Here is a 26,002-nt window from a genome sequence, read left to right on the forward strand (position 1 = left end):
CCTTTTATTTTTTGACTTTTTTCTTTTTCTGTCTGGAAAATGCAGGTAACAGACAATTATCTGCAGTTGGCACCCTCGCTTTCAATTGAAAAATGAAAAGCAGGCGTTCTACGGGCGGCTCCGTGGCTTTTGTGGGGGGAGGGACTTAGCCTTTAGCTTTCGGGCTTCGCTCCTGTGCCTGAGCCCGAGCTGAGCTGAGCGCCCTGCGGGAGCCCCGCGATGCGGGTCCCACGGCTGCCGGCCGCGGGCTCCTCCCTTGTCAGGCCGCTTCCCGCGCCGAGCCGCTCCGAGGTGCCCCGGGCGGAGGCCTCTACCACGCCCCGCACCTGCGCCAGGTGTGATTCGCAGGAGGGATGCTTGGAGGGGCCCAGGCCTGTGCTGTGGCTAAGACTAATCCTCCAGGTACCCCTCCCCCTTTCCTTTAACTTCTACACATCTTGGAGCAAAATCAGAAGGTTAGATCTGAATCTGCGCAGGGTAAAGAAGCTAGCTCGCTTTCAGGTTTTTAAAGTGATGACGAGGGGCCGGTGCTATGGCGTTAGTGGCTTAAGCCTCCCCCTGCGGTTCCAGTCCCGGCTGGTGCAGTTTCCCTCCGGCTCCCTGCTAATGTACCAGGGAAAGCAGTGGAAGATGGCCCAACTGCTGGGGCCCCTGCACCCATGTGGGAGACCTGGAAGAACCTCCTGGCTTCCCCTGGCCCAGCCCTGACCTTTGTGGCCATCTGGGGAGTGAACCAGAGGATGGAAGACCTCTCTGTGCTTCTTCCTCTCTCTGTTTAATGCTGACTTTAAAATAAATGAATCTCCCCCCCCCAAGAAAAAAAATCCCAGAAAGTGGTCTTCAGCGGGAATAGAGATTATTAAGATGCTGCTTGGCACTCTAGCATCCGCGGTTTGGATGTGAGTCCAATCCCAGCATTCCTGCTAATGCAGGCCCTGGGGGGCCGTGGTGGCTCAGCATACAGTTCCCTGCCCCCCACGTGGGACACAGGGGTTGAGTTCCTGGAACCTGGGTTGTACTGGCTCAGCCCCAGTGCAGGCATTGGAGAGCAAACCAGCAGATGGAAGATCTGGGTGGGTGTGCGCGCACGCGCCAAATTAAAAAAAAAAAAAAGGTTTTAAAACTGAAAGAAAAAAAAATGCTGCATTTTACTTGTGTGAGTGGTTTGGACTATTTAGAATTGGTGGGGCAGGAATTAAGAAGCAGCCTGCCTGTTCACCGTCATTGGAAACGGCGGATGTGAGTGTGCGCGAGGTGACTGCGGGCCGCCCGCGCCCTGGGGACGAAGAAGGAGCGAGCGCGGCGCTGGAATCAGGCTTTGCAGCCGGCGGCTCCAGGCTCGGAGTTCACCTGCCGCCCGCCCGCGGAACTCCCCGAGCCAGCGTCGGAGGCGCCCACCGACACGGTAGCTGTCTTTTTTGGGCTGCGGCTGATGCAGCTGTCCCAGGATGGGTCCTGGGACGTGACCCAACCATGTCTTGCTCTGCAGGGTTTTTATTTACTTTAGGAAATAAAATAGAAGTGTCACCTTTATGGTTCTGCTCTGAAGGCACTTCCTTTGTGATGGGAAGAGAGGTGGCGCCTGTCACCTAGGAGAGAAGGGAAAGTCTTAGCTACATGGAGACACAGTGACTCATTTTTGCCGGGGAGGGGGAAGCAGTGGAAGATGGCTCAAGTGCTTGGGCCCCTGCACCTGCCTGGGCGACCTGGAAGAAGCTCCTGGCTCCTGGCTTTGGCCCAGCCCCGGCTGTCACAGTCACCTGGGGAGTAAACCAGCAGGTGGAAGACCTCGCTCTCTGTCCTCTCCTTTTCTCTCTGTAACTCTGCCTTTCACATAAATGAAGTAAATCTTTTTAAAAAGTAGTAAGTTAAAGGTCACTAATTAATAGAGACGTGAACAGAGAGTACAGATGACTGCTTAAGCAGAAATGGCTTCTCCGCGAGTCCGAAGATGTTCAGTGCTGCGGGGATGGGAAGTGGGAGGAGCCACCGCTGTCGGTTGGAAGGATGAGGACCAAGATAGAAAGCACAGGTCACTGAACAGCAGAGGGACGTGCCTGAGCGCTGTGCGGGCCGCAGGCCACAGAGCCTACACTGGAGAGCAGCTGGCACAACCGACCAAGATTTCATGGACCCTCATCCTAGGATCAGGCAATTCCTCTTCTAGGAATTTATCTCACAGATGAACTCCAGCCACTGGCCAAGTACGTGCAGTACGGTTTCCTCGGCTCCCCAGAGGGGACCTGGCCAGACAAGCTCTGGGTAGGAGCTGGGCTCCTCGCCTCCACCCATAGGACCCTTGGCTGCTGTTAGTTAAACAAACACGGCGTGGCCACTCTACTACAGCCTGCTGCAGAATCGCCCAAGTCGCAGCTCCACTGTCACTGAGCTCTCTGTCTTCCGTAGTGCTAGCTGCTACAGAGGACGACTGCTTTTCATTTTGTTTCTAATTAAAAAGTTATTTTCAAAAATACGCATATAGAGGCTGGCGCTGTGGCACAGCAGCTTGAAGCCCCAGCCTGCAGAGCCGGCATCCCATATGGGCACCGGTTTGAGTCCCGGCTGCTCCACTTCCTATCCAGCTCTCTGCTGTGGCCTGGGAAAGCAGTGGAGGATGGCCCAAGTCCTTGGGCCCCTGCACCCACGTGGGAGACCAGGCAGAAGCTCCTGGCTCCTGGTTTCAGATTGGCTCAACTCCAGCCATTGCAGCCACTTGGGGAGTGAACCAAGAGATGGAAGACCTTTCTCTGTCTCTTTGTCTCTGAGTGTGTGTGTCTCTCTCTCTCTGTAACTCTGTCAAATAAATAAATCTTTAAAAAAATATGCATATAGAGGACAGCGCCTCGGCTCACTAGGCTAATCCTCCGCCTTGCGGCGCCGGCACACCGGGTTCTAGTCCCAGTTGGGGCACTGGATTCTATCCCAGTTGCCCCTCTTCCAGGCCAGCTCTCTGCTGTGGCCCGGGAGTGCAGTGGAGGATGGCCCAAGTGCTTGGGCCCTGCACCCCATGGGAGACCAGGAAAAGCACCTGGCTCCTGCCTTCAGATTAGCGCGGTGCGCCGGCCACAGCACACCGGCTGCGGTGGCCATTGGAGGGTGAACCAATGGCAAAAGGAAGACCTTTCTCTCTGTCTCTCTCTCTCACTGTCCACTCTGTCAAAAAAAAAAAAAAAGCATATAGAATATCATACCAATCTGACCTGTACAGCTAGGGGGATTTCTGCACAGGTGTACACCCTTGTAACCACTCCCAGCTCAAAATCCAGAACATTCCAGGCCCCGGAGGGTTCCTCTTGTGCCTTTCCGGGCAGGAGACCACTCTGCTTTTGGAGATAACCACATTGGTTGGTGTATTGGATTTCTACCCAAGGAGGATGCCGAGAAAACTGATCCAGTGTCCAGAGCCCTCTGGGGAGGAAGGGCCCCACGGATGAATCTAGAAGGGTGCAGAGAGTGGCTCACCCTCAGGGGTGGGCAGGGAAGCCAAACTCTGGCTCAGTGGGTGGTTTGGTTCTTTTTTTTTTTTTTTTAAAGATATATTTATTTGAAAGGCAGAGTTACAGAGAAGCAGAGGCAGAGAGAGAGAGAGACAGAGACAGAGAGAGAGAGAAAGAGGTAGGTCTTCCATCCTCTGGTTCACTCCCCAATTGGCCACAACAGCCAGGAGCCAGGAGTTTCCTCCAGGTCTCCCACGGGAGTGCAGGGGCCCAAGGACTTGGGCCATCCTCCACTGCTTTCCCAGGCACAGCAGAGAGCTGAATCAGAAGTGGAGCAGCCAGGATGCAAACCGGTCCCATATTGGATGCTGGCATTGCAGGCGGCGGCTTTACCCCCCACGCCACAGCGCCGGCCCCCTGGTTCTTTGTTAAGCACAGCCAGGGCACCACTGAGGCACGGGCACCAACACTTGACCTCGGTTGCTGAGGGACAGACACCAGGACATCGCAGCAAGAGAGAGCAGACTTCACCAGAGACCCGAACGGTGGAGAAGGGGTTACCTGGTCTTGCGGATGCACCCTGTGAGCCGGCATGAGTCCCGTGGCTCGGGTTCCGGGCAACCCTGGGGCAAAGCAGCAGCAAGATGAGCTCGCCAGCATCTGTGGGTGCGCGTTGCTTTACTGGGTGATCAGTGCTCCTCTTTGTGTTCACGGTAAACAAGCTAAGCCAACACACGTGGCTTTGGAAACCGGCTCGACTCCCCAACATAGGAGAAGAAAGGCTGGTCCTGCAAGGTGAATCGCCCACTCTGAGAAGGTCACACAGTGTTTTGAAATCTCTTTATTTTGCCATCTAGGCTTACAGGGTAGGCATGGATGGTGACAACAGCATCGTAGCAGGCACCAACAAGCCGGGGACAAAGGATAAGTGACTTGATCCTTTTGAAAGGTTTTTTGGTAGACAAGGTGACAATGCGAAAAGCAAATGTTAGCATGTGGCCCAGACTTACTACCCAAAGCTACTTGTTCCCAGAGCAACGGTTCTCAGCCATGATGTCACCTTAGAATCACCAGGGAAGCTATTGCCAGCACACAAGAGACCACCACCCATTTTATTGAGACCACCCAGGCTAATGAAATCAGACCCTTGTGATCTATTCCCTTCTGGCTTCTGGCATGGTTCCACTGTGCACCCTCCGCTGAGAACTGGTTGTTCCTGAGGACCACCCGAAGGTCCTGGGTCCTGTGAGTCCCCTCAGGAGACAGGCTTCCGCTGTGTCAATCAAGAGGACTGTTGTAGAGCAGGAAACCCAGCTGTGGGTGTGTCAGAGCTGCAGACTTGTCCCTAGGAGGTATGGACCAAGGGAGATCATTCTGAGCCAATCCGGTAGCCTGGGCAGCAGGCTGACTACGTAAATGCAGGGGACGGGGAGCCACCCCTACGTGGATCCCCAGCTTTCCCAGGCCCCCCTCTGTCAGTGGCCCAGAGTACGAGCTCTGTAAGTGGCTTGTGGGAGAAGTCTCCTTAACCTTTCGGAGCAGCGGGGATGAACGGAAGATCAACTGAGCACCAGGAAGGAATTAATGGTGCTTTCCACGGCTGATGGTGGCAGATGGACTCCATCTGACTGCAACCCCTCTTCTGTGGGTGGGAAGAGGACAGAGAACAGAAATAGTTAAACATGGAACTGCCCACCCCAACCCGGATACACAAATCACAGGAGCAAGTCTGTTGCTTTGCATCACATTCGGAATTTGTCAAATGAAGAACTCATTAAGTTTCTGATTAAAAAGTGAAAGAGGTGGGTGCTTGACACACCGGTTAAGAAGCCAGCTGTGGGGAGGGGTGGTGGTGGCAGCATTGTGGGGTAGCAGGTGAAGCCACCACCTGCAACGCCAGCATCCTATATGGGTGCCAGTTCTAGTCCTGGCTGCTCCCATTTCTGATCCAGCTCCCTGCTAATGCACCTGGGAAAAACAGTGGAAGATGGTCCAAGTGCTTGGGAGACACAGATGAAGCTGCTGGTTCCTAGCTTCAGCCTGACCCAGTCCTGCCTACTGTGGCCATCTGGGGACTAAACCAGCAGATGGAAGATCTCTTCCTCTCTCTCTATAACTTTGCCAAATAAATAAATAAATAAATATCTGTGTTTGTTTCTTTTAAAAAGCCACTGGGCCACCTGTGTCACATATTGGAGTGCCTTAACGCGAGTCTCACTCCAGTTCTGATTCCAGCTTCCTGCTAATGCGCACTCTGGAAGACACAAGGACACGGGTCCCTGCCACCCATGTGGAAACCCCGAATGAGTTCTGGCTGGGCCTCGTCCACCCTGGCTGAAGCAAGCATTTGGGCATGGATGCAATGAAAGATTCTCTCCCTCTCTCTGAAATACAATGAAAATAAATAAAATTTAAACTTTTTTAAAAGTACGGCATGGCACAGACATACAATGCATTGGCCTGTTGTCCAGTTCACAGACAGGAGACCTCCGCGGGCCCCGCCCTGCCAGTCTCATATTTATGTACCCAGTCTAACTTCCATCCCATGAAGCATAGGAAGCGTAGCTTCCCTCAGGAAAGCCTCCTGTTTCCGGTCACTGGCGTGGCAATACCTGGGCAGACTGCGGTCCTGGACACACGCTTGGCATCACACAGCTGTCACTCCGATAGAGAGGGCCTTACGTCCCAAGCAAGAAATCAGTGCCAGAGACAAAATGGGGGTGAGGGGGAGGCCTTGGGCCTGGCTGCCGAGATGCCATTTGGGACACCCTTGTCCTGGAGCTGAGTGCCAAGGCTGGGAATCTGTGTCTGGCTCCTGACCCCAGGCTCCTGCTAACTCACACTCTGGGAGGCCACAGTGATGGTTCAAGTAATTGGGTTCCTGCCACCCACATGGACAACCTTGGTTGGGTTCCTGGCTCCTGGCCTCAGCCCTGGCCTAGTCCCAGCCATTTCGGGCATTTGATTGGTAAACCAGCAAATGGGATCTCTCTCTCTCTTTCCCCAATAAATAAATAACAGTTTAAAAGGACAGAATAAACACTTGAAGTTTAATGAAAGATTAGTTACACAATTTTCTTTGGGTTGTACCTCTTCTTAAATGATTGTACTTCCTGTAAAACTGTACACCTAAAAACAGTTACAATCATTTATACCCTTGTCATGCTGTTTTGTTGTTTTGTTTAATGAGACCAAAATACATGCATCGTACACTTGTGAATGATAGAAAATGGGAAGACCTCTGCTACCATTTGAACTTTATGGGTAGTATCCACCAGCAAGAAGTATGGTGGCAAGCTTCCCAAGCTCTTATTAGGTATACAAACATGACAAGGGAAGGCCTACCAAAGAAAAGAAATTTTAAAGATTTATTTATTTGAAAGTTACATTTACAAAAAGAGAGGAAGAGCGAGAGAGAGAGAGCTCTTCCTTATGTTGGATCCCTCCCCAAATGGCCACAATGGCTAGGGCTGACCAAGCTGAAGCCAGGAGCCAGGAGCTTCTTCTGGGTTTCCCACATGGGTGCAGGGTCCCAAGCACTTGGGCCATCTATGCTGCTGCTTTTCCTAGGCCATCAACAGGGAGCTGGATCAGAAGTGGAGCAGCCAGGACTCAAAACAGTGCCCCTGTGGGATGCAGGCATTGGCTTTACTCACCAGCCCCCCCAAAAACATTTAAATGTTAAAAAAAAGGGTACTTAATTCGGCCAGCACCGTGGCTTAACAGGCTAATCCTCCGCCTTGCGGCGCCGGCACACCGGGTTCTAGTCCCGGTTGGGGCGCCGGATTCTGTCCCGGGTGCCCCTCTTCCAGGCCAGCTCTCTGCTATGGCCCGGGAAGGCAGTGGAGGATGGCCCAAGTGCTTGGGCCCTGCACCCCATGGGAGACCAGGAGAAGCACCTGGCTCCTGGCTCCTGGCTTCAGATCAGCGCGATGCGCCGGCCGCAGTGGCCATTGGAGGGTGAACCAACGGCAAAAAGGGAGACCTTTCTCTCTGTCTCTCTCTCTCTCACTATCCACTCTGCCTATAAAAAAAAAAAAAGATACTTAATTCAAGATCTTTGTGGCCGGTGCCACGGCTCAATAGGCTAATCCTCCACCTGCGTTAGTGGCACACTGGGTTCTAGTCCCGGTTGGGGCGTCGGATTCTGTCCCAGTTGCCCCTCTTCCAGGCCAGCTGCGGCAGCCATTGGAGGGTGAACCAATGGCAAAGGAAGACCTTTCTCTCTGTCTCTCTCTCTCTCTCTCACTGTCCACTCTGCCTGTCAAAAAATAAAAATAAATAAATAAAAAATTAAAAAAAAGATTTTTGTGTAGGCAGTTTGCTTTTCCTACTGTTCTCATTTTAGCCAGTTTAGAATGCTCAGATTTGTAAACATTTTATGTATCACAAAGCAAATCATTTAAAAGATATGAATACATTAAGTGCCACCTATGGAAATATAAACACTCAATGATATAACTTGCACAAAACTTACCTACATATATAAGGGAGATGTATACAGAGCCATGTTGTTAGTCTAATGGAAGAATGTAAAATGACAACTTTATATATATAAACATATATAAATGTAAGTATATATAAATATAATATAAAATATATAAATATATAATATATAAATATAAAATATATATGAGGGTACATCTAGAGGCTTGTGGAAACATGAAATTAAAATATAAGTTTAGGGACCGGTGCTGTGGTGTAGCCAGTAAAGCCACTGCCTACAGTGCCCATGTGGGCACTGGTTCGAGTCCTGGTTGCCCCACTTCTGATCCAGCTCTCTGCAATGGCCTGGGAAAGCAGTGGAAGATAGCCCAAGTCCTTCAACCCCTGCACTTGCGTGGGAGACCCGGAAGAAGTTCCTGGTTTCGGATTGGCACAGCTCCGGCTGTTGCGGCCAGTTGGGGAGTGGATGAGCTGATGGAAGACCTTGCTCTAGCTCGCTCACTCTCTCTCTCTCTCTGCCTCTCCTTCTCCTTCCGTGTAACTCTGACTTTCAAATAAATAAATAAATCTTTATATATATACATTATATATATAAAAGTTTATTTTGGTGCAAAAAGTTTGAAATCCACGCATAGTTTTTCATCACATGCATTTTTTTAAGTGTGTTGAAGACTCCTTGTGTGCATGGATTTTGAATCTTTTTGCACCAAAATAGAATGATCTTTTAACCTGTTTTCCACCAGTGTTCTGCAGGACCCTTATCTAAAAATGAACAGGCATGGCAGCAAAATCTTACTAAAGACCAGGAAGCTAAGCTGCATTCCAGAGAGAGTTAAAATCTCCGGACTTGAAAAAATGTTTATTGCTCAGTGCTTAAAATAAGCATTCATTACATTTCTCTTTAAAACACAGACTTTCATTTAGGGCATTGACACTGCTGTAAAAATCAAGAAAAATCATAAACATATGAACCTTTCCCTTTCAGGTGTCTGGGTCGCAGCTCGCTCGCTGGAGGCGACTCCGGATGAACGGTGTGGTCTGGACAGCAGGATGCTGTGAGCAAAGCGTTGTCACCAACTCTGCGTGAGTTTACTTCTCGGCTGATGACAGGAGAGAGACTAATGACAAGGAGATCGCCTGAACCCCAGCCAGGCCGTGGTGGGGACGCGTTCTTTCCATGTCACAGGAGACAAAGACTCTCCGAAGAAGAGTCTGATTCAGTATTTTCTGGTTGTGAGAGGTCCCAGGCTTAGTGACATCACATTCCTGTTTCATAGAAAAGATCCTCCATCTGCTGGTTCCTCTCCAAATGGCCACAACAGCCAGGACTGGGCCAGGCTGGAGCTGGGAGCCAGGAGCTTCTTCCGGTCTCTCACATGGGTGCAGGGACCCAAGTACTTGGACCATCCTCTGCTGCTTTCTCAGGCGCATTAGCAGGGAGCTGCAGAAGAAGTGGAGCAGCCGGGACTCGAACCAGCACCCGATGCCAGCAAGCAGGTGGCAGTTTCACGCACAGTGCTACAACATGAGGCCCCTCACTTCTCATTTTCGTTTGCTATAATTTGCCACATTTTTGGTATACATTATAAATGAGTGTTCATGTTTAGTGAATAAAAGGAATGTATGTCACTATCAAAACTTGTATGTTTATTCATGACCTTCTAAACTATGTGAAAAAGATTGTATATGACAGATAATTCTCACCATCAAGCTTACATCATAAGATGGAATTAGTAGTTAAAATTGTAAATGCTGATGGAAATTATGTTAAAATTAATGGCAGAGAAATGCAACTGTGTACATGCCATTCTTTTTAAGAAATGACAATAGCTTTGACCTAAACTAAATTGTCAGCTTGTTTCAGAATATGAAAGAAGAGAGGGAAATATAAACCTAGAGGGCATATAATTGGAGAGGGAAGGAGGAGAGGGAATAAAATTCCTCTCCTAAATTCTTTAGGTTTAATAGCACCTCAGTCAGAAAAGAAGCTATACAAGCATGTTAGAATTTGGGAAAATTTCTTTCCCTTTTCTCCTTCTCCTCCTTCTTCTGATTCATTTGAAAGGCAGAGTGAGAGAGAAACAGAGAGATAGAGAGAGATTTTCCATCTGCTGTTTCACTCCCTAAATGGCCACAATGACTTGGACTGAGCTAAGCCAAATCCAGGAGCCAGGAGTTCTATCTTTCTCCCACACGGGTGGCACAGACCCAAGCACTTGGGCCATCTTCAGCTGCTTTCCCAGGCCATTAGCAGGAAGCTGGATCTAAAGCAGAGCAGCCAGGATTCGAACCTGAGATCTGATATGGGATGCTGGCATCCCAAGTGTCGGTGTAATCTACTGTGCCACAGAGCTGGTCCCTCTCTCAGTTTTGATGGTCTTATATAGGAGGATACTTTAGAAAGGTTATGGAAACATGGAATAAAAAAAGTTTATTTTGTTGCAAAAAAAAAATTGGAATCCAGGCATGGTTTATTCATAATGTGTATTGTCCATGAATTTTTTTTAAAGATTTATTTTATTTATTTGAAAGACAGAGTTACAGAGAGGGGCAGAGACACAGCAAGAGGTCTTCCATCTGCTGGTTCACTCCCCAGATGGCTGCAATAGCTGTAGCTTCGCTGATCCAAAGCCAGGAGCCAGGAGCTTCTTCTAGGCCTCCCACATGGGTGCAGAGGGGCCCAAGAACTTGAGCCATCTTCTACTGCTTTCCCAGGCCATAGCGGAGAGCTGGATCAGAAATGGAGCAGCCAGGACTAGAACCAGCGCCTGTATGGGATGCCAGCGCTTCAGGACAGGGATTTAACCCACTGCGCCACAGCACCGGCCCCTGTCCATGAATTTTTTAAAGACGCCTAATACGAGGTGATTTGAGAGAAAGGAGCTCACAAAAGCTTTAGTAATACATTTTACATTAAGACAAAGCTATGGGACCAGCGCTATGGCATAGCAAGTAAAGCTGCAGCCTGCGGTGCTGGCATCCCATGTGTGCGCCAGTTCGAGTCCAGGCTGCTCCACGTGGGAAGACCCCAGGAAGTTCCTGGCTCCTGGCTTTGGATCGGTGCAGCTCCAGCCATCGCAGCTCTTTGGGGAGTGAACCAGCAGGTGGAAGACCTCTCTCTCTCTCTCTCTCTCTCTCTCTCTCTGCCTCTCCTTCTCTTTCTGTGTAACTCTGACTTTCAAATAAATAAATAAATCTTAAAAAAAAAAGACAAAGTTAGAGTGTGGCTTTCTTTCTGTTAAAATGGTAAGTGGGTCTTGGAGCTCTCACCCCAGCAAACGTTCCTTCTTTATCTGTTGATCTGTAGGAAGTCCCACGTCTCACCAGAATCCCTCCTCTGCTTTGTGTTGCCTTTATCATGCCCTTGATTATGTGAAAACACACGAAGTCTCCTCAGTTGCAAGAGCCAAGTTTCTTATAACTGTGCTGTCTTCCATGTGTATCTCAGAATATTTTACTGTCATTTTGGCTAAAGAGGCAACCACTACATGTCTCTAACTTCTCTGGTCGTTTTATTTTAGAAACGTATGTGTACCTACATCGATCTCTGAGGTGTCCCGGGAGCACTTGGAAGCTTGCAGAGATCTGTGGTTGCACTTGTGACACAGGGGAGGCCCAGACGGGCGGGCCTGCTTGGCGCTCTCTGTCTCAGTAGCTCAGTCTCCTTGGAGGAGCAGGCGAGGAACTGATGCTCAGCCTTCCTGAGGTTCAATGTGTGTGGGTAGGAAGTTAATGCACGTACTTCAGATATTAGAAACCTATGGAAAGGCCCCAGATATCTGTAAATACACTGTATTAATACTCTTACCCCTAGGGGAAAATATTGATAGTTTTTTTTAAATGAAATAATTATGTAGAATACTAGACAGAATTTGGCTCTCTTCTTTTTAATATTGTTAGAAGAAATTTAATGCACTTTCAGTCTCATTATCATCTCCACTTTTATTGAGCTCTTGGTTGAGGGTAATTCTCTAAGCTCAGAGCCTACAGATGGCACAGCTTCCGACAGGTGGAAAAGTGGTGGGAACCAGACACTGCTGATTCCCGACACCGTGGACCACAGCAAAGGCTCAGTCAGAATTTGTAGATTCAAAGATCCCATCTTTTCAGTCCAGATGGACTTTAAACAGCTCACTTACTGAACACTTCATGGATATATGCCAGCAGCACAGTTCTGCAAACCTGCAATCCAGAATGTTCTAAAACTGAAAATAGTGTAAGCACTGTGACACCACAAATGGAGAATGCCACGCCTGACTTCATGTGTGAGATTGTTTCATGTGTAAAAGTATTAAAATATTATAAAAAATTGCCTCTGTGTGTGTAAGGCATCTATGAAACATAAATGAATTTCTTGTTTTCATTTGGGTCCCAACCCCAGGATATCTCATTATGTACGTGCAGTTATTTCAAAATCCAAATAAATCTGAAATCTGAAACACTTCTGGTCCCAAGCTTTTTGGATAAGGGATTTGCAACTCGTGACAAGGACCCAAATGGGTGAATGGTTCGAAGTAAATCCATCAATAGTACCAGAAAATCTGTTTGCCTCAGTTGGGAAAACTATCTTAGGTATGTATTGGAATATAACACTGTGTCCTAAGGGGGTACAACCCAAATTCACTGCACAAATACAAAAGTTTCAATGTCTGCTTATTAGTTACGCAGGAACCTCTAAAACCCACCTGTCCAACCCATCCACTGTCCACCTAAAATATCTATCAAATCTGAGACCAGGAGCCAGCACTGTGGTGTAGTGGGTAAAGCGGCCAGCTGCCTGCAGTGCCAGCATCCCATATGGGCGCCGGTTCTAGTCCTGGCTGCTCCTCTTCCAATCCAGCTCTCTGCTATGGCCTGGGAAAGCAGTAGAAGATGGCACAGGTTCTTGGGCTCCTGCACCCATGTGGGAGACCCAGAAGTAGCTCCTGGCTCCTGGCTTCAGATCAGCGCAGCTCTGGCCATTGTGGCCAATTAGGGAGTGAACAATAGAAAATCTCTCTCTCTCTCTCTGCCTCTCCTCTCTCTGTGTTAACTCTTTCAAGTAAATAAATAAAAATCTAAAAAAAAAAAAAAAAAAAAAAAAAATCTGAGTCCAGTGTTGTGGTCCAGTCGGTGAGTTAAGCCACCATTTGCAACATTGGCAACCCATACTGGACTGCTGCTTTGAGCTCCAGTTTGCTTCCAATGCAGCTCCCTACTAATGCACCTGGGAAAGCAGCTGAAGATGACCCAAGTACTTGGGCCCTGGCCACCCATGAGGGAGACCTGGATGGAGTTCCTGGATCCTGGCTTCAGCCTGGCCCAGTCCTAGAAGTATACGCAGGTGGAAGATATCTATCCCTTCTCACAGACACCCATTCTCACCTTTCAAATAAAATCTTTTAAAAGTATAAAAAAGAAATCTAAAAAATCATCCCAAGTGTATGACCTACGTAGTACTGTCTCCTACACTGTAGTGCCTGGGTTGCATCTGGAGTGAACATCTGCCGTGTTTCTCTCCTCTCTTTCTTTTAGGCAGTCTGACTGATGGTTGTTCAATCAAGCCATCCCTTACACCCCTAACTCTGCATAACAACACATTTACATCCCCTGATAAACAGACTTCTGCCATCTGGGAATCTAAAGCCTGAGCAAAATGATAAACAAGGATCCGAAGCTTAACCTAACAGCAGCGCCCCAAATGGCAAAATGCTCTCCTGATCGAGATCCCAGCCACCTTCCATTCTGCATCTACCCAAACTTGGGTGGCTTACACCCAAAGTACCACGACTGATAGAACACTGGTTTTCCAGATGAAGTGATTCAAATCCCACACTCTGCTAAAGTTAACTTCTGCCCTGTGGCTCTCCCTTCTACAGTCTGGTGAAACATGAGTTTATTGTGCTCCTTTAGAAGAATTAAAGAACATCTCATTTAGACTGAAGAACTGACTTCTTTCATAGAGGATGCTTCCCCTGCACCATGTGGGTGATGCAGAAGAAGATCCTGACTCCTGGCTTTGGTTTGGCCCAGCCCTGGCCATTTGGGGAGTGAACTAGTGGATGGAAGATCTCTCTGTGTCTCTCTTTCTCTCTCTCTCTGTAACTCTGTCTTTCAAATAAAATAACTCTTAAAAAAAAAGAAAAATGTTCTAGATACACTTCTAAAAATGACAATCAATCAGTGTTCATTGATTTAGTTATATTTAATTTATTTCAATTATACTGTTTAATATAATGAAGTGTCCTAGCTGGACAGTTGGATTAAACTAAAAGTTCTAAAAAATCTTATATAATCTATAATCTTAAGACTGGCATGTAAACTGACAGAAAAAGTACTTATTTACTTAATATCATCTCGTAAACAATCACACTGTGCACTTTTTAATTCAACAACAACAAGCTTTCCCCCCAAACTTTATGTAAAGTCAATGAGTTAAAACAAGAATAAAGATGAAGAGGGAAGAAGAATTTCTGCAAATGTCAAATTACAACACTTGATACAAAGACATATAACCATCTGTACCATAAAAATGTACATGCCATGAAACATTAATTTATAATTTTAAATATACAGTTTACACATTTATAAAAAAAGCATCAACATTAATTTTATTATAAACCAGTGAGTTACTCAAGGAATATTTATTAAAATTTACTAAAAATCAGTAAATATTGCAACTGAGGTAAAAATTTATAAGTAAACAAAACTATCATTTATAAGGACCAAGAAGTAAACGGAAGGGCAGAAGACTCTCTGAGGGCTGTGTCACTCCTTGATATTCTGAAGCAGCTTCAACAAATGGGACTCAATAACCTGTTGGACTAGAACAGACACGTCATCAACATCACAGCCAATGACTACAAAATTTAAAAATGATCAAAGTCAATTCAGCATCCCAATTTTTTTCTAAATTTATTTTAGGAAATTTTCTTTATATTGTTTCTAACAGTATACGTTCATAGGCTAAGGGCAGTAATAAAATGCAATACTTCAAAAACAAAACCTGGGTCCGTTTTAGCAATTACCCAAAGATCTTGGTTTTTATATTTTTGAAACTGGGGAGAGTCCAGAGTCCAGTAGTTTGCTATGGAAACATTAAATAAACCTTGTAAACAGGGGCCTGCCCATCCTACCGTCACTGTAGTTGATGGAAAGCATAGTAACAAAGTCACTTCCAGACTGTGTAGGAACCTGTCTGCTCTGCCCACAGTTAGGAAGCACGTCAGGCTTAGGATAACACACACAGTTTTATGACTCTTACTGATGAAAATGGCTTGGGCCATTGGCTTATACTATTTATAGATCTTCACTAAAATGAAACCCGAGTGTTTTAAAATACTCACCACTTCTATAGCCCAGGGCTACAGCTAAATCCATAGAATTATATCCAGAGTCAGTTTCAATTGTCGGGTCAGCTCCATTTTCTACACCAGAACAGAAAAATCTATATAAATACAGTGAAAACATGCATGTGTTTGCCTATCACTGGCTCAAGTGCAAACCACAGGCAGATTTTCAGCAAATGTGGAGAGCGGTGTTTGAGGCAAAACCAAACGCAGAGGACATGGAGGGCACAGAACCCGCTCTGCTGGGCTGGCAGGAGGCCACTGCCAACAAACAGGGGTCCTTTACAGTGGCTGAAATTCATAAACAGCTACGGACAAAACTCATGCATAAAGACATTATCGGCAGAGAAGACAGGCGTGACCCCAGAATGAAAGCACCAAGGACGAACACGCCAACCAGGGTCCAGTGAGCGATGGAGCTGCTTTTCACACGGGCAGCTCCATGGCAGCCAGTGCTGCAGGGAAGAGCAGCGCGCCTGAGTGTTTAACATGAGTCATCGACTCTCCTGAGTGAGACCGGGAAGGCCGGGCTGACCATGTAACGACCTGACGTAGCACCTTCTACAATCTGACTTCTATCCGCTTACCTAAGAGCATCTTTACGCACTTCACATGATTTCCATGGACAGCGTACAGCAGAGGTGTCCCTCCATTCTGCAAGAGGAAAACGTCATTTAGGGTTCCATAGGGTGAACAAGAGTCAGCCATTTATTGTTGCTGTGAGAAGTTTTACCACAAATTGGGCTTGTGAAAGTAATTTAAGGTAATTTTAACATTTTGTGAGGAAGACTTAAATCAGAACTAATAATTACATTTATGACATTAACTTTTTCTTCTAAGTAAATTAATGAATCTTTTAGGTATTTAACACAATTCATTATGTTTCCCCAAAACCAAATATAGAATGTTTCAGTAATTAAAATTTTAAAATATTTACTTGAGTGGCCGGCGCCGCGGCTCACTAGGCTAATCCTCCGCCTTGCGGCGCCGGCACACCGGGTTCTAGTCCCGGTCGGGGCACCGATCCTGTCCCGGTTGCCCCTCTTCCAGGCCAGCCCTCTGCTGTGGCCAGGGAGTGCAGTGGAGGATGGCCCAAGTGCTTGGGCCCTGCACCCCATGGGAGACCAGGAGAAGCACCTGGCTCCTGCCATCGGAACAGCGCGGTGCGCCGGCCGCAGCGCGCTACCGCGGCGGCCATTGGAGGGTGAACCAACGGCAAAAGGGAGACCTTTCTCTCTGTATCTTTCTCTCTCACTATCCACTCTGCCTGTCAAAAAAAAAAAAAAAAAGTTGATAAAAAAAATATTTACTTGAGTGACAGACACAGACAGAGCTAATGAGCGAGGTAGAGAGAGGGCACTCTCATCTAGTTCAGTCCCCAGATACCTACAATGCCTAGGACGAGGCCAGGAGGAAGCCAGGAGCCAGGAGCCTAATCCAGGTCTCCCAGATGGGTAGCAGGACCCCAATTACCTCCAGGGGCAGACATGGAACCCAGGTACTCTGACAGGGACACGAGCGTCACCTGCTAGGCAAATGCCCACCCCATGCGAGTGACTGTAAGTTCAGTGCCCCGGACTCACCCAGTCATACTCATTGACATCAACTCCACAGTCAAGCAGCATCTTGACAATGTCTGTGTAGCCCTTGCTGGAGGCCAGCGACAGCGCGCTTTCTCGACCTTTTCCTAAAAGTTGGGGGTCAGCACCCTGCCGTGCGAGGAGTGGAGACAAAAGACTTTTAAATGACTTCCAAGGAGCCTGCTGTCCTATCTGTCAGCAGTAACTACAGGTCAGCACTGGAGTCAGGTCACGTTCTGGGGTTAACACACACAGTGGAAACTTTGATCCATGGATGCTCTGGTTACCAAGCCCGTCTGATGCTTCTTTCCTCCCTCTGTCTACCTCAAGGCTGACTACGCTTTCCCTCCACAGTCGCGTCACAGCACCTCCGTGAAGACTTTTCCTACAGGGCTGACAGTGCTTCTGGTCCTGCTGCACTTAGAAGTGTCTGGACAGAACATTATTTCCCACTGTTTCAGGGACCATTAGCACTGTCTTCCTAACAAGATCCAAGTTCCACCAGAATATGAATAGCATTGATTTTTTTTTTTTTTTTTTTTTGTATCCACCATCATTACATCTAGCTGGCTGGAGATATCGAAACTTTATTGAGGACTTAACTGAACTTAAGTAACTTTACATATACAGTTTCTGAGGCATTTTCCTTACATTCTGAAGTAGAAACTCTACCACAGCTATTTGCCCGTGTGCTGCAGCCCACATCAGAGGGGTAAATCCTTCTTCATCCGTGTGATTGATAACATTTTCTATTTAAAAGAAAAGCAATTTTTGTGATCTAATTTAACAACCACATATTAATATCACTATGAAAATACTGGCATTCCAAAAAGTTGATCCTATTACGCAGTGCAGTTCTCGTGGTGCGAGTTTTGTTTGCTGAAGTACTACTGTGTGTTGCTGCACTGGCTGTCTGAATGTATTCACTTGTGCCTCAACGCACACAGCTGGGCTCACAGAGCAGGCTATTTACCGCAGACACTACCAGAGAGGACGTAATGCCAAGCACAGGCAGTCCACAGGACACTGGCCTCAGACTCCAGGGACCAGCGTCTGAAGCCTGCTGTCACTCTGCAGCGTTGTGACCAGGCAAGTCACGCAACTTCTCCAATACAAAGAATAGTACCTTGTTCAGTATGATGTGTAGGCAGGAGGATTCCCACAATAAAAAATACGACTACATGAGAGCCCTTAGCATTACATAAATATATAAAACTCCAAAAATCTTACTAACACTATCTTCCACTCTAGAGCTAACATTCCTGACTTTGAATTTCTCCCATTCTGTGGTTGGCTAACAATACAATGTGAACGAAGACTGGATAGTGTGAAATACAGAAGCACCACACAATTCTACTTGAAACCTATTATGTTTCCTGGACTTCATCTATAGTTCCAAAACCCACAGCATTTTCCTTGAATTTATTTACTAGAGTGAGAATGAAATCTCCATATATTGACAGACAATCAGGATATAATGATTATGACTTTCTTATGCAAGAATGGCATGATTAAAAAAAAAAACTCCCTGGAATTAACAAACAATATTGGAACAACTGGCTAACTTCTGAAAAAATTAAAATTAAAGCCTGATCTTTACATTATTACACCAAAACATACTCCAGGTGAGTCACAGATTGAAATATAAAAACAAGCAAAAACCCACCCACGGAAGTGCCATAGTAAGGGATAGATAAATTTATCTATTACCTTGGAGAAATCCTTTCTAAGTAAAGTAAAAAACCCCACAAGATACCAAGAAAAAAATACATTTATCACTTAAACAGTTAGCACTTAAGCCTTTGTTTGAAAACATTATAAACAAAGTTAAAGGAAAAAGCAAAAATAGGGGAAAAAACTATGTGCAACATAAAATCCAAAAGGGTCATTTCCTTAATTCACAGACTTCACATAAATCAATCTATGGAAACAGTTCACACAACAAAGTTCAAACAGACCATAATTCAAAAATTAAAAATAAAACTACTATGAGAAACCATTTTCACTTAAAGATCAGTAAAAATTGAAGTCTGATAACATCTTGTGTGAATGAGTCAGGGGAAATCAGAACACTAGCTGTGGCGTGAGGACAAACAGCTGATAACACCTGGAACAACAACAATTAATATAGCCTTTGACTCAGAAAACCCACCTGCACAAATTTACTCTACTGATACCACGGTGTCAACAATACTGTTAGTTGTCAATGGCAACCACAGGGCAGAGTTAAAAAATAAACAACATACTATCCATGTATGTGATACATCGCAAAATCATGGAATTATTAAAAGAAATGAAATATATCTTTATGTGTTTATATGGAAAGGTCTCCAAAACATTAAGTAAAAAAATAAAAATAAAGCGCTATGCAGTGTGTATAGCATTTTCCCTTGTGTAAATAAAAAAAGCAATATATCCTTTCTCATAATCCAGAATACTGTAGAAATGCTTTCTAGAAAAATTTTCTGAAAATATAGGAAATAATGTTTGCTTCTGAAAGAAAGAACAGGATGTTACAGGAAGTTATAACTTTATATATTTTTGGAACTATCTGTTGAGTTATCTGCCTGGTGAGATTATGTAACTATTTGTTTTTGTCTTTATACTTTCCTGTATTAAAGTAAAACAATAACAAGTCTAATAAATACCACTGAAAGTTTTGAACAAAATATTTAAAAATAGGCTATTACCTTGTTCGATACGAGTAGCCAAATAGAGCATCTCTCCCTGAGCTGCCAACTGGTGAACAGACAAAGCTGAAACAATACATAAATGCTTCATGTCTATCTGAAACGTACATGTTCATCACCCCATGGTTCATGTTCATGAAGCTATGTTCTTTTTTCAAAAGCATGCTATCATTTTAAAAGCCTAACTTAAAGTATATCCTAACATTACAAGAACCCATTACATATCAGAGAATTCACTTTTATACATATATTTAAGGTAATTCAACATCTGCAAATTTTTTGTCATTATTAATGAAATTTACTCTGAAGAAATGGTTTAGCTATTTAATTTTTAAAATACTACCTCTGCATCCAAACATATGAGGAAGACAGCTCCAAAAGACACAGAGATACTACTCCCTTTGTTTCTGGTTGTTTGACTCCATTCAAGTCCCAAATATTTTTATTCAAGATTTCATGGTTTTCCTAACATTAGAAGGAGTGAGGTTGTAAATGAAAAACTGGCTTTGAAAGCAACTTCTTGAGTTGCTGTGGCTAATTGGCTGCATGATCCTGGATGATGGATTAAACATTTCTCTAACATGAGTGATGTAAACCAGATGATCTCTACTTTTTTTGTTTTTTAAAGATTATTTTATTTATGTGAAAGGCAGAGAGAGAGAGAGAGAGAGAGCGAGAGAGAGAGAGAGCGCAAGCGCGAGCAAGCACACTCTTCCATTCACTGGATCACTCCCCAGGTGGTCACAATAGCCAGGGCTGGGCCAAGGCTGAAGCCAGGAGGCAGGAGCTTCATCTGGGTCTCCCATGTGGGTGGTAGGTCCCCAAGCACTTGGGCCATCTTCCACTGCTTTCCCAAGCCATCACCAAGGAGCTGGATTGGAAATGGAGCAGCTGGGACTCAAACCAGCACCTATATGGGATGCTGGTATTGCAGGTGGTGGCTTAATCTGTTATGCCACAACACCTGCCCCTCTATTTCTTTCTTTTCAACTCACAAGTTCGGATTGAATATTTTAGGATAATCTCATTATTTCATTGTTTTAGCAGAGTTCTCCTTAGAAAAAGTTAGTATTGCTTCGTCACTGACTTCAGTAATATGATTGGGTAGATTTAATATACAAAGGAAACCAATGAGAAGGCATGGGCAAATTTATGTGAGTAGACGAAAAATGGTAGAGTGAGAGTTGTACAGGAAGAGAGGCTCAACTGCTATAGCATGTGACTCAGAAACCAGGAGGGAGCTAGTGTTTCCTAAAGACAGAGATTTCCCCATGCTACAGAATAGAGATACATTTACATAATATTCTCAAATGCAGTTACTAACATCAAACTGCTACTCAGTTTTTTCATTAATACACCCATATTATGTAAAATGTCTTCTAGTTTAAGTAGAGAAACTTAATTCATTCTTATCTCCTCTAGTGTGACTCTACATTTTTAAAACTGGATTCAAAGTTTGAAAAATTGTGGTTTCATATTCATATTATGTTCAAATTTAACACTGTAAGATAAATCACTCAGCTTTTGTTACAAAATCATTTGTTGATCAGTGATTCAGTTTACAAGTAAAACAAGAAGCTTTGTACAACAGAAACACAAAAACATGGACATTGTCTTAATTTGCAAAAAGTTCAGAAGAACAGATTGTTTTTACAATGAAATTATAAAGATTATTAATAATATTTCAATCTGTATTGGTCCTTAATAGAGTAACATAAGAAATATTTAAATATGCAATAGTGTATGAAAAAGTTTTAAATTATTAAAAGTACTAGGATATCATTTAAGCTTGAAAAAAAATGCATTTAATGAAAATAATGTTTCAAAGCCAAACTCGTGAAACTAATAGGAGCATTTTAAAACATCAGCAGCAAATACTTACAATGTGCTAACAAAGGTGTGGTCGAGACCTCATTTCCTCTGTGTTTGTTGGTTAACGTGGTTGACTGTTTTATGGGTGAGAAATGCTTCGTTGTCGAGGGAGTGTAAACGTGCCTTACTTGAATTCCCGGAGAAGCAGATGTGTGGATATTGCATTCGGCTAAGGCAAACAAATTTAAACACAGTAGCAGTATTTTAATGACAAAGCTTTCCAATAAAAACTCTATCTTAACACTGACATTGAAAAGGAAATGTGTGACGTATAATAGCTTCAACTCATAACTATCAAATGATATTATTTTGTCATAAAGTCCACACTACCATAATGAAAGTTCCAGAAAAGTATTTACCTTGAGCGATATTATCCTAATATCTCCTAATAATATCCTAAGATAATATTTTATCATTAACAGGCATCATAAAAGCAAATATGCAGCATGGTGAAAGACTTTATTACATTGTAGCACAAGAAACTAATGCAGATTAAATAGTTAGGGAATAGAGAATATGAGGTATTTAAAAAGTTCTTGAGGGGCTGACACTGTGGCACAGTGGGTGAAGCTGCCACCTGTAGTGCCAACATCCCATGTGGGCACCATCCCAGCTGCTCCACTCCTGATCCAGCTCTCTGCTGTGGCCTGGGAAAGTAGTAGAAGATGGCCCCAGTGCTTGGGCCCCTGCACCCATGTGGGAGACCCGGAAGAAACTCCTTGTTCCTGGCTTCGGATCCATGCAGCTCTGGCTATTGCGGCCATCTGGGAAGTGAACCAGCGGATGAAGATCCCTCTCTTTCTCACCCTCTGCCTCTGTCTATCTGTAACTCTGTCTCTTAAATAAATAAATAAATCTTTTCAAAAAGTTCATGGAACATCCACATTAAGAAAAACAACAAATTCAAATTTTTTTTGCACCAAAATAAACTGCTCTGGTTTCATTTATCCAGGAACTATTTATTTGAGGGCTAGAGTTACAGACAGTGAGAGGAAGAGAGAGAGAAAGGTCTTCCTTCCATTGGTTCACTCCCCAACTGGCCGTCGATCCAAAGCCAGGAGCCAGGAGCTTCCTCCCAGTCTCCCGTGCAGGTGCAGGGGCCCAAGCACTTGGGCCAACTTCTACTGCTTTCACAGGCCACAGCAGAGAGCTGGATCTGAAGTGGAACAGCAGGGACTGGAACTGGCGCCCATATGGGATGCCGGCACCACAGGCGGAGGATTAACCTACTGTGTCATGGCACCAGCACCTCCAGGAACTATCTGAAGTACCCTTATATGAAACTGATTAGTTTCTAAAAGGCCAAGGAAATTTTTCTCCTCTCATTTAAAAAAGTACAGTAAGGAACTTCATTAGGGAATTTGTAAATTAAAAAAACAACAGACAAAAAATTTTAAAAAGTCAACATGCACTTCCTTTAAGATGGATATTATATAAAATTATTTAATTTCAGTTTCTGTGTGATTCTAGAAAATCACAGTTTAAGATGACTTCCAAACTGAAAATCTCATGATTGAAAACACACACACACACACACACACCCAAATAAACTAAAACAAATGCAGATATATTTATACCATAACTTTCAACCTTTAAATAGGACAGATGCCACTTCCAGGTCAGAATTAACTTGATCTTGAATATTTTTACTATCCTCTTCATTTAAGGACTTCACAAATCGGGAACACACATTCATATCAAATCGGTTTGGCAAAATGAATTTCATTCCCATGGCAACACCCTGAGCGGACCCCTCCTCTGAGCTTGGGTCCAGTGGGTGCTCTAGCTTAATGTCTGGCATGCTCGGGAGAGTGTAACTGCTGGGACACTCTTCCACTATCAGCTGTGCTCCAACATCCAGATTTGCTGATGTGGCCATGATTCCAACTGTAGTTTCACTAGTTAAAACATTTCTTCATGATGAGTGATATCCAGTGTATTCTGGAAATTTGGATTTTTAAAAAATCTGAAAGAAAAAAAACAGAAAAAAGTATTACATCGACTTAAGCATTAAAAAAAAACTTTTTGATCAAGTGTTCAAACAATGCTTTTACACACCTACAAATGTTCCTACACATAAAAGACTGCAACACATACAATTTCCAGAGGCAGGAAAACCTGAGTGTAAACACAAACGCAGATGAGTTATTCAACCTCTCTGTGCCTCAGTCTCAGCTGTAAACTATGGATACCTGGATACCACCACCAACCGTTCAGGACCCTGGCAAAGAGCAGATGAAAACCAGCAACATTCTCACAGTCACCACCTTATACCCATCAATTGCCCTTTCCTACATCCAAATATTGTTAAGTGGATAAAAGATCAAAGAAATAATGAAAATAAACTATCCCATTTTAAAACTTTAACCTCTCACTTAAGGTTCATTTCTTTAACATGCTATATTCATTTAAGCGGCCCTCAGTTTGAATTTAAGAAACATAATTCATAATGTACCCAAGTTTATTATTATTAGCAGTTACCTATAACACCTGTGACTCCTAGGTACTGAAAGACTATATGTACTGAAAGACTTTATATTTATCAGTTTTTGTTCAGATCAAGCAATAGCAACTTAAATGTAGGGTTTTTAATGAAAAATAAAGCATGCAGATTGATTGGCATCCTAAGATATGTAACTTTCAGATATACAATCAATTTGAGACAGAGAGAAAATTAGCATCTAGTTAATTTTCTTATGCTACGGTTTACTGCCTCTTAGAAATTTTGAGAGGGTGCAGGATGTTTTAAAATTGGAATTAACTGGAAGAGAGAAAAAAATGTACTGAGACCACAGTGGAGCAGGGACTGGCAGACCACACATTTACAGATAAGCACTGTTTACAGTTTCAAAAACATTTCCAAAGACTGATCCTTTTTACAGTTCTTTGAGTAGGCAGAGCAGGTGATCATTAAGTCCACCATAGAGAAGAGAAAAAGGAGTGCACTTTTGACTCCATCATCCTGACCAATTAAAGTCAGCAGCAGCAGGGGCGAGCACCTGGCACAATGGTTAAGATGCGGCTTGGGGCACCCACATCCCATATCAGAGTGTCTGGTCTGAGGCCCTGCCGATGTACGGAGCATCAGGCAGCAGATGATGCCTCAAATTCTTGGGTCCCTGTCACCCAGGAGGGAGACCTGGATGGAGTTCTGAGCTCCTGGTTTCGCCTGGCCCAGCCCTGGCTGTTGCAAGGCATTTGGGAAGATCTCTGTCTCTCTGTTTCTGCTGTCAAATAAAAATTATAAAAGAAACAAAGAAAAGCCATGGTACTCAACTCATCCAAAACTCCCACCGAAGAAAGAGTTGGAAGAAATAACACATGGTAAGAAAACAATCACAGATTTTAGCAAAGGAAAAGAGGGCAGGAAATTAGTTCAGTGAGTCAAAGGGAGCTCCCCGACATGGCAAGCACGAAGCACCCCCTGCATTCTCCCAGCCAAGCGCGGGCTCCCAGCAACACCCAGAGCGCTCCCAGCAGCCTGCATAGATCTTTACTGGGCAGGAATAACGCTCCTGAGGTTTTCCATTTAGACTCTGAAGTTGGTAACTCCAGGATGGGGACCCGCTCACATCCATCTCTGCCCACAGCACAGTACTACCAGGTTCCGTCAAATGTTTTCTGATGGAACTCCGGCAACTTTTCACATTCCTTCCTACTCCTCACTGGCATCCCATTCCCAACACCGAGCTGTGCAATCCCGGGAGGGCTCGCGTACATTCTCCGAGATTCAGTCATCAATGAAGGCCTCTCCAATACTAATTCCAGCCCAGAACAGCTTTTATATTGCAAATTAGGGCTTCAGAGGGGAGAACAGCAGCCCTCGTGCCGGGGGTGGGAAGGCAGAGCGCAGAAGGAAGCTGACAGGGAGGCCAACATTTTGAATAGCAATGATAGGGGCGGGGAAAGGACTTGACCCGTAAGAGGGTGCTCGGGTCCCCCACCTGCCAGGCCCAGGCCCAGAGAGAACGCGCGCGCCCCGAGAAAGGCGAAGCGAGCAAGCGCGCTGGTTCCCGGGGGACGCCAGCCACGGAAGCCCCCCGAGTCCTCCCGCTCTGGAATTGTCCCACAGGGAGAGAGCAAGGTGCTCTGCAGATGAATGAAGCCTCACAGGCGGCGGGCGTCCTGGGCCAGGAACTCGCTGCAGGGCACACCCGCGGGAGAGGACGTCCGCTCCGCCGCCGCGGCCAGCTGCGCTCCGAGAGTCCTGGGGGGGAAACGCTCGCTCATCCGCGGCGAGCGGACGCCGCCGGGGACAGGGGCGGGAGGCCGCGCGGGGGTGCGCGCAGGGCCTCGCGACCGCCTTGGACGGCAGACAGCAAGTCGGGCCTTTCCATCTGCGGCCACGGAGCCAGGGCAGGCTCCGGCTTGTTGTGGCCGCGACGTCACTTCCGAATTCTTCCTTCGCCTTCTGGCAAAAGAGTGTTCCGCTCAGTGGAGCCTGGAGGAGCTCCGGGTTTTGCTATGGTTACGCGGCCTTTCAGCTCCGCGCTCCGTCCAGCTACAGGGCTACCGACCCAGGGTCAGTTCGGGAGACGACTCTGGGTCACCGGGGCGAGGCCTCCGTCTCGGCCTCCGGTCACGCCTCCTTCTCCGGTCGCCCCGCCTCCGCGCCCCGCCTCCGCGTCTGGCGCGGCCTGCGTGCTTCT

General features: G+C 45.5%; 1 protein-coding gene across 4 annotated transcripts; it reads right to left on the minus strand.

Annotated features, from left to right (window-relative positions):
- Positions 1-14,048: 14,048 nt before the first annotated feature.
- ANKRA2 (ankyrin repeat family A member 2) lies at positions 14,049-25,943 on the minus strand. 4 transcript variants are annotated; one of them, XM_062212242.1, is made up of 10 exons: positions 25,465-25,943; positions 23,412-23,471; positions 22,944-23,319; positions 21,364-21,522; positions 19,482-19,547; positions 17,443-17,540; positions 16,795-16,920; positions 15,799-15,865; positions 15,209-15,289; positions 14,049-14,686 (listed from the first exon to the last, which is right to left on the minus strand). In XM_062212242.1, the coding sequence occupies exons 3-10, from the start codon at positions 23,230-23,232 to the stop codon at positions 14,631-14,633; spliced, it is 942 nt and encodes a 313-aa protein (XP_062068226.1). In that variant the 5' UTR covers positions 23,233-23,319; positions 23,412-23,471; positions 25,465-25,943; the 3' UTR covers positions 14,049-14,630. The 4 variants fall into 4 exon arrangements, with proteins under 4 accessions (XP_062068226.1, XP_062068227.1, XP_062068225.1 ...); XM_062212243.1 differs by lacking the exon at positions 23,412-23,471 and having other exon boundaries at positions 14,049-14,678; XM_062212241.1 differs by lacking the exon at positions 23,412-23,471.
- Positions 25,944-26,002: the final 59 nt, after the last annotated feature.

This window comes from Lepus europaeus, chromosome 15 (genome assembly GCF_033115175.1).
Source record: "Lepus europaeus isolate LE1 chromosome 15, mLepTim1.pri, whole genome shotgun sequence".
Taxonomy (NCBI): Eukaryota; Metazoa; Chordata; class Mammalia; order Lagomorpha; family Leporidae; genus Lepus; species Lepus europaeus.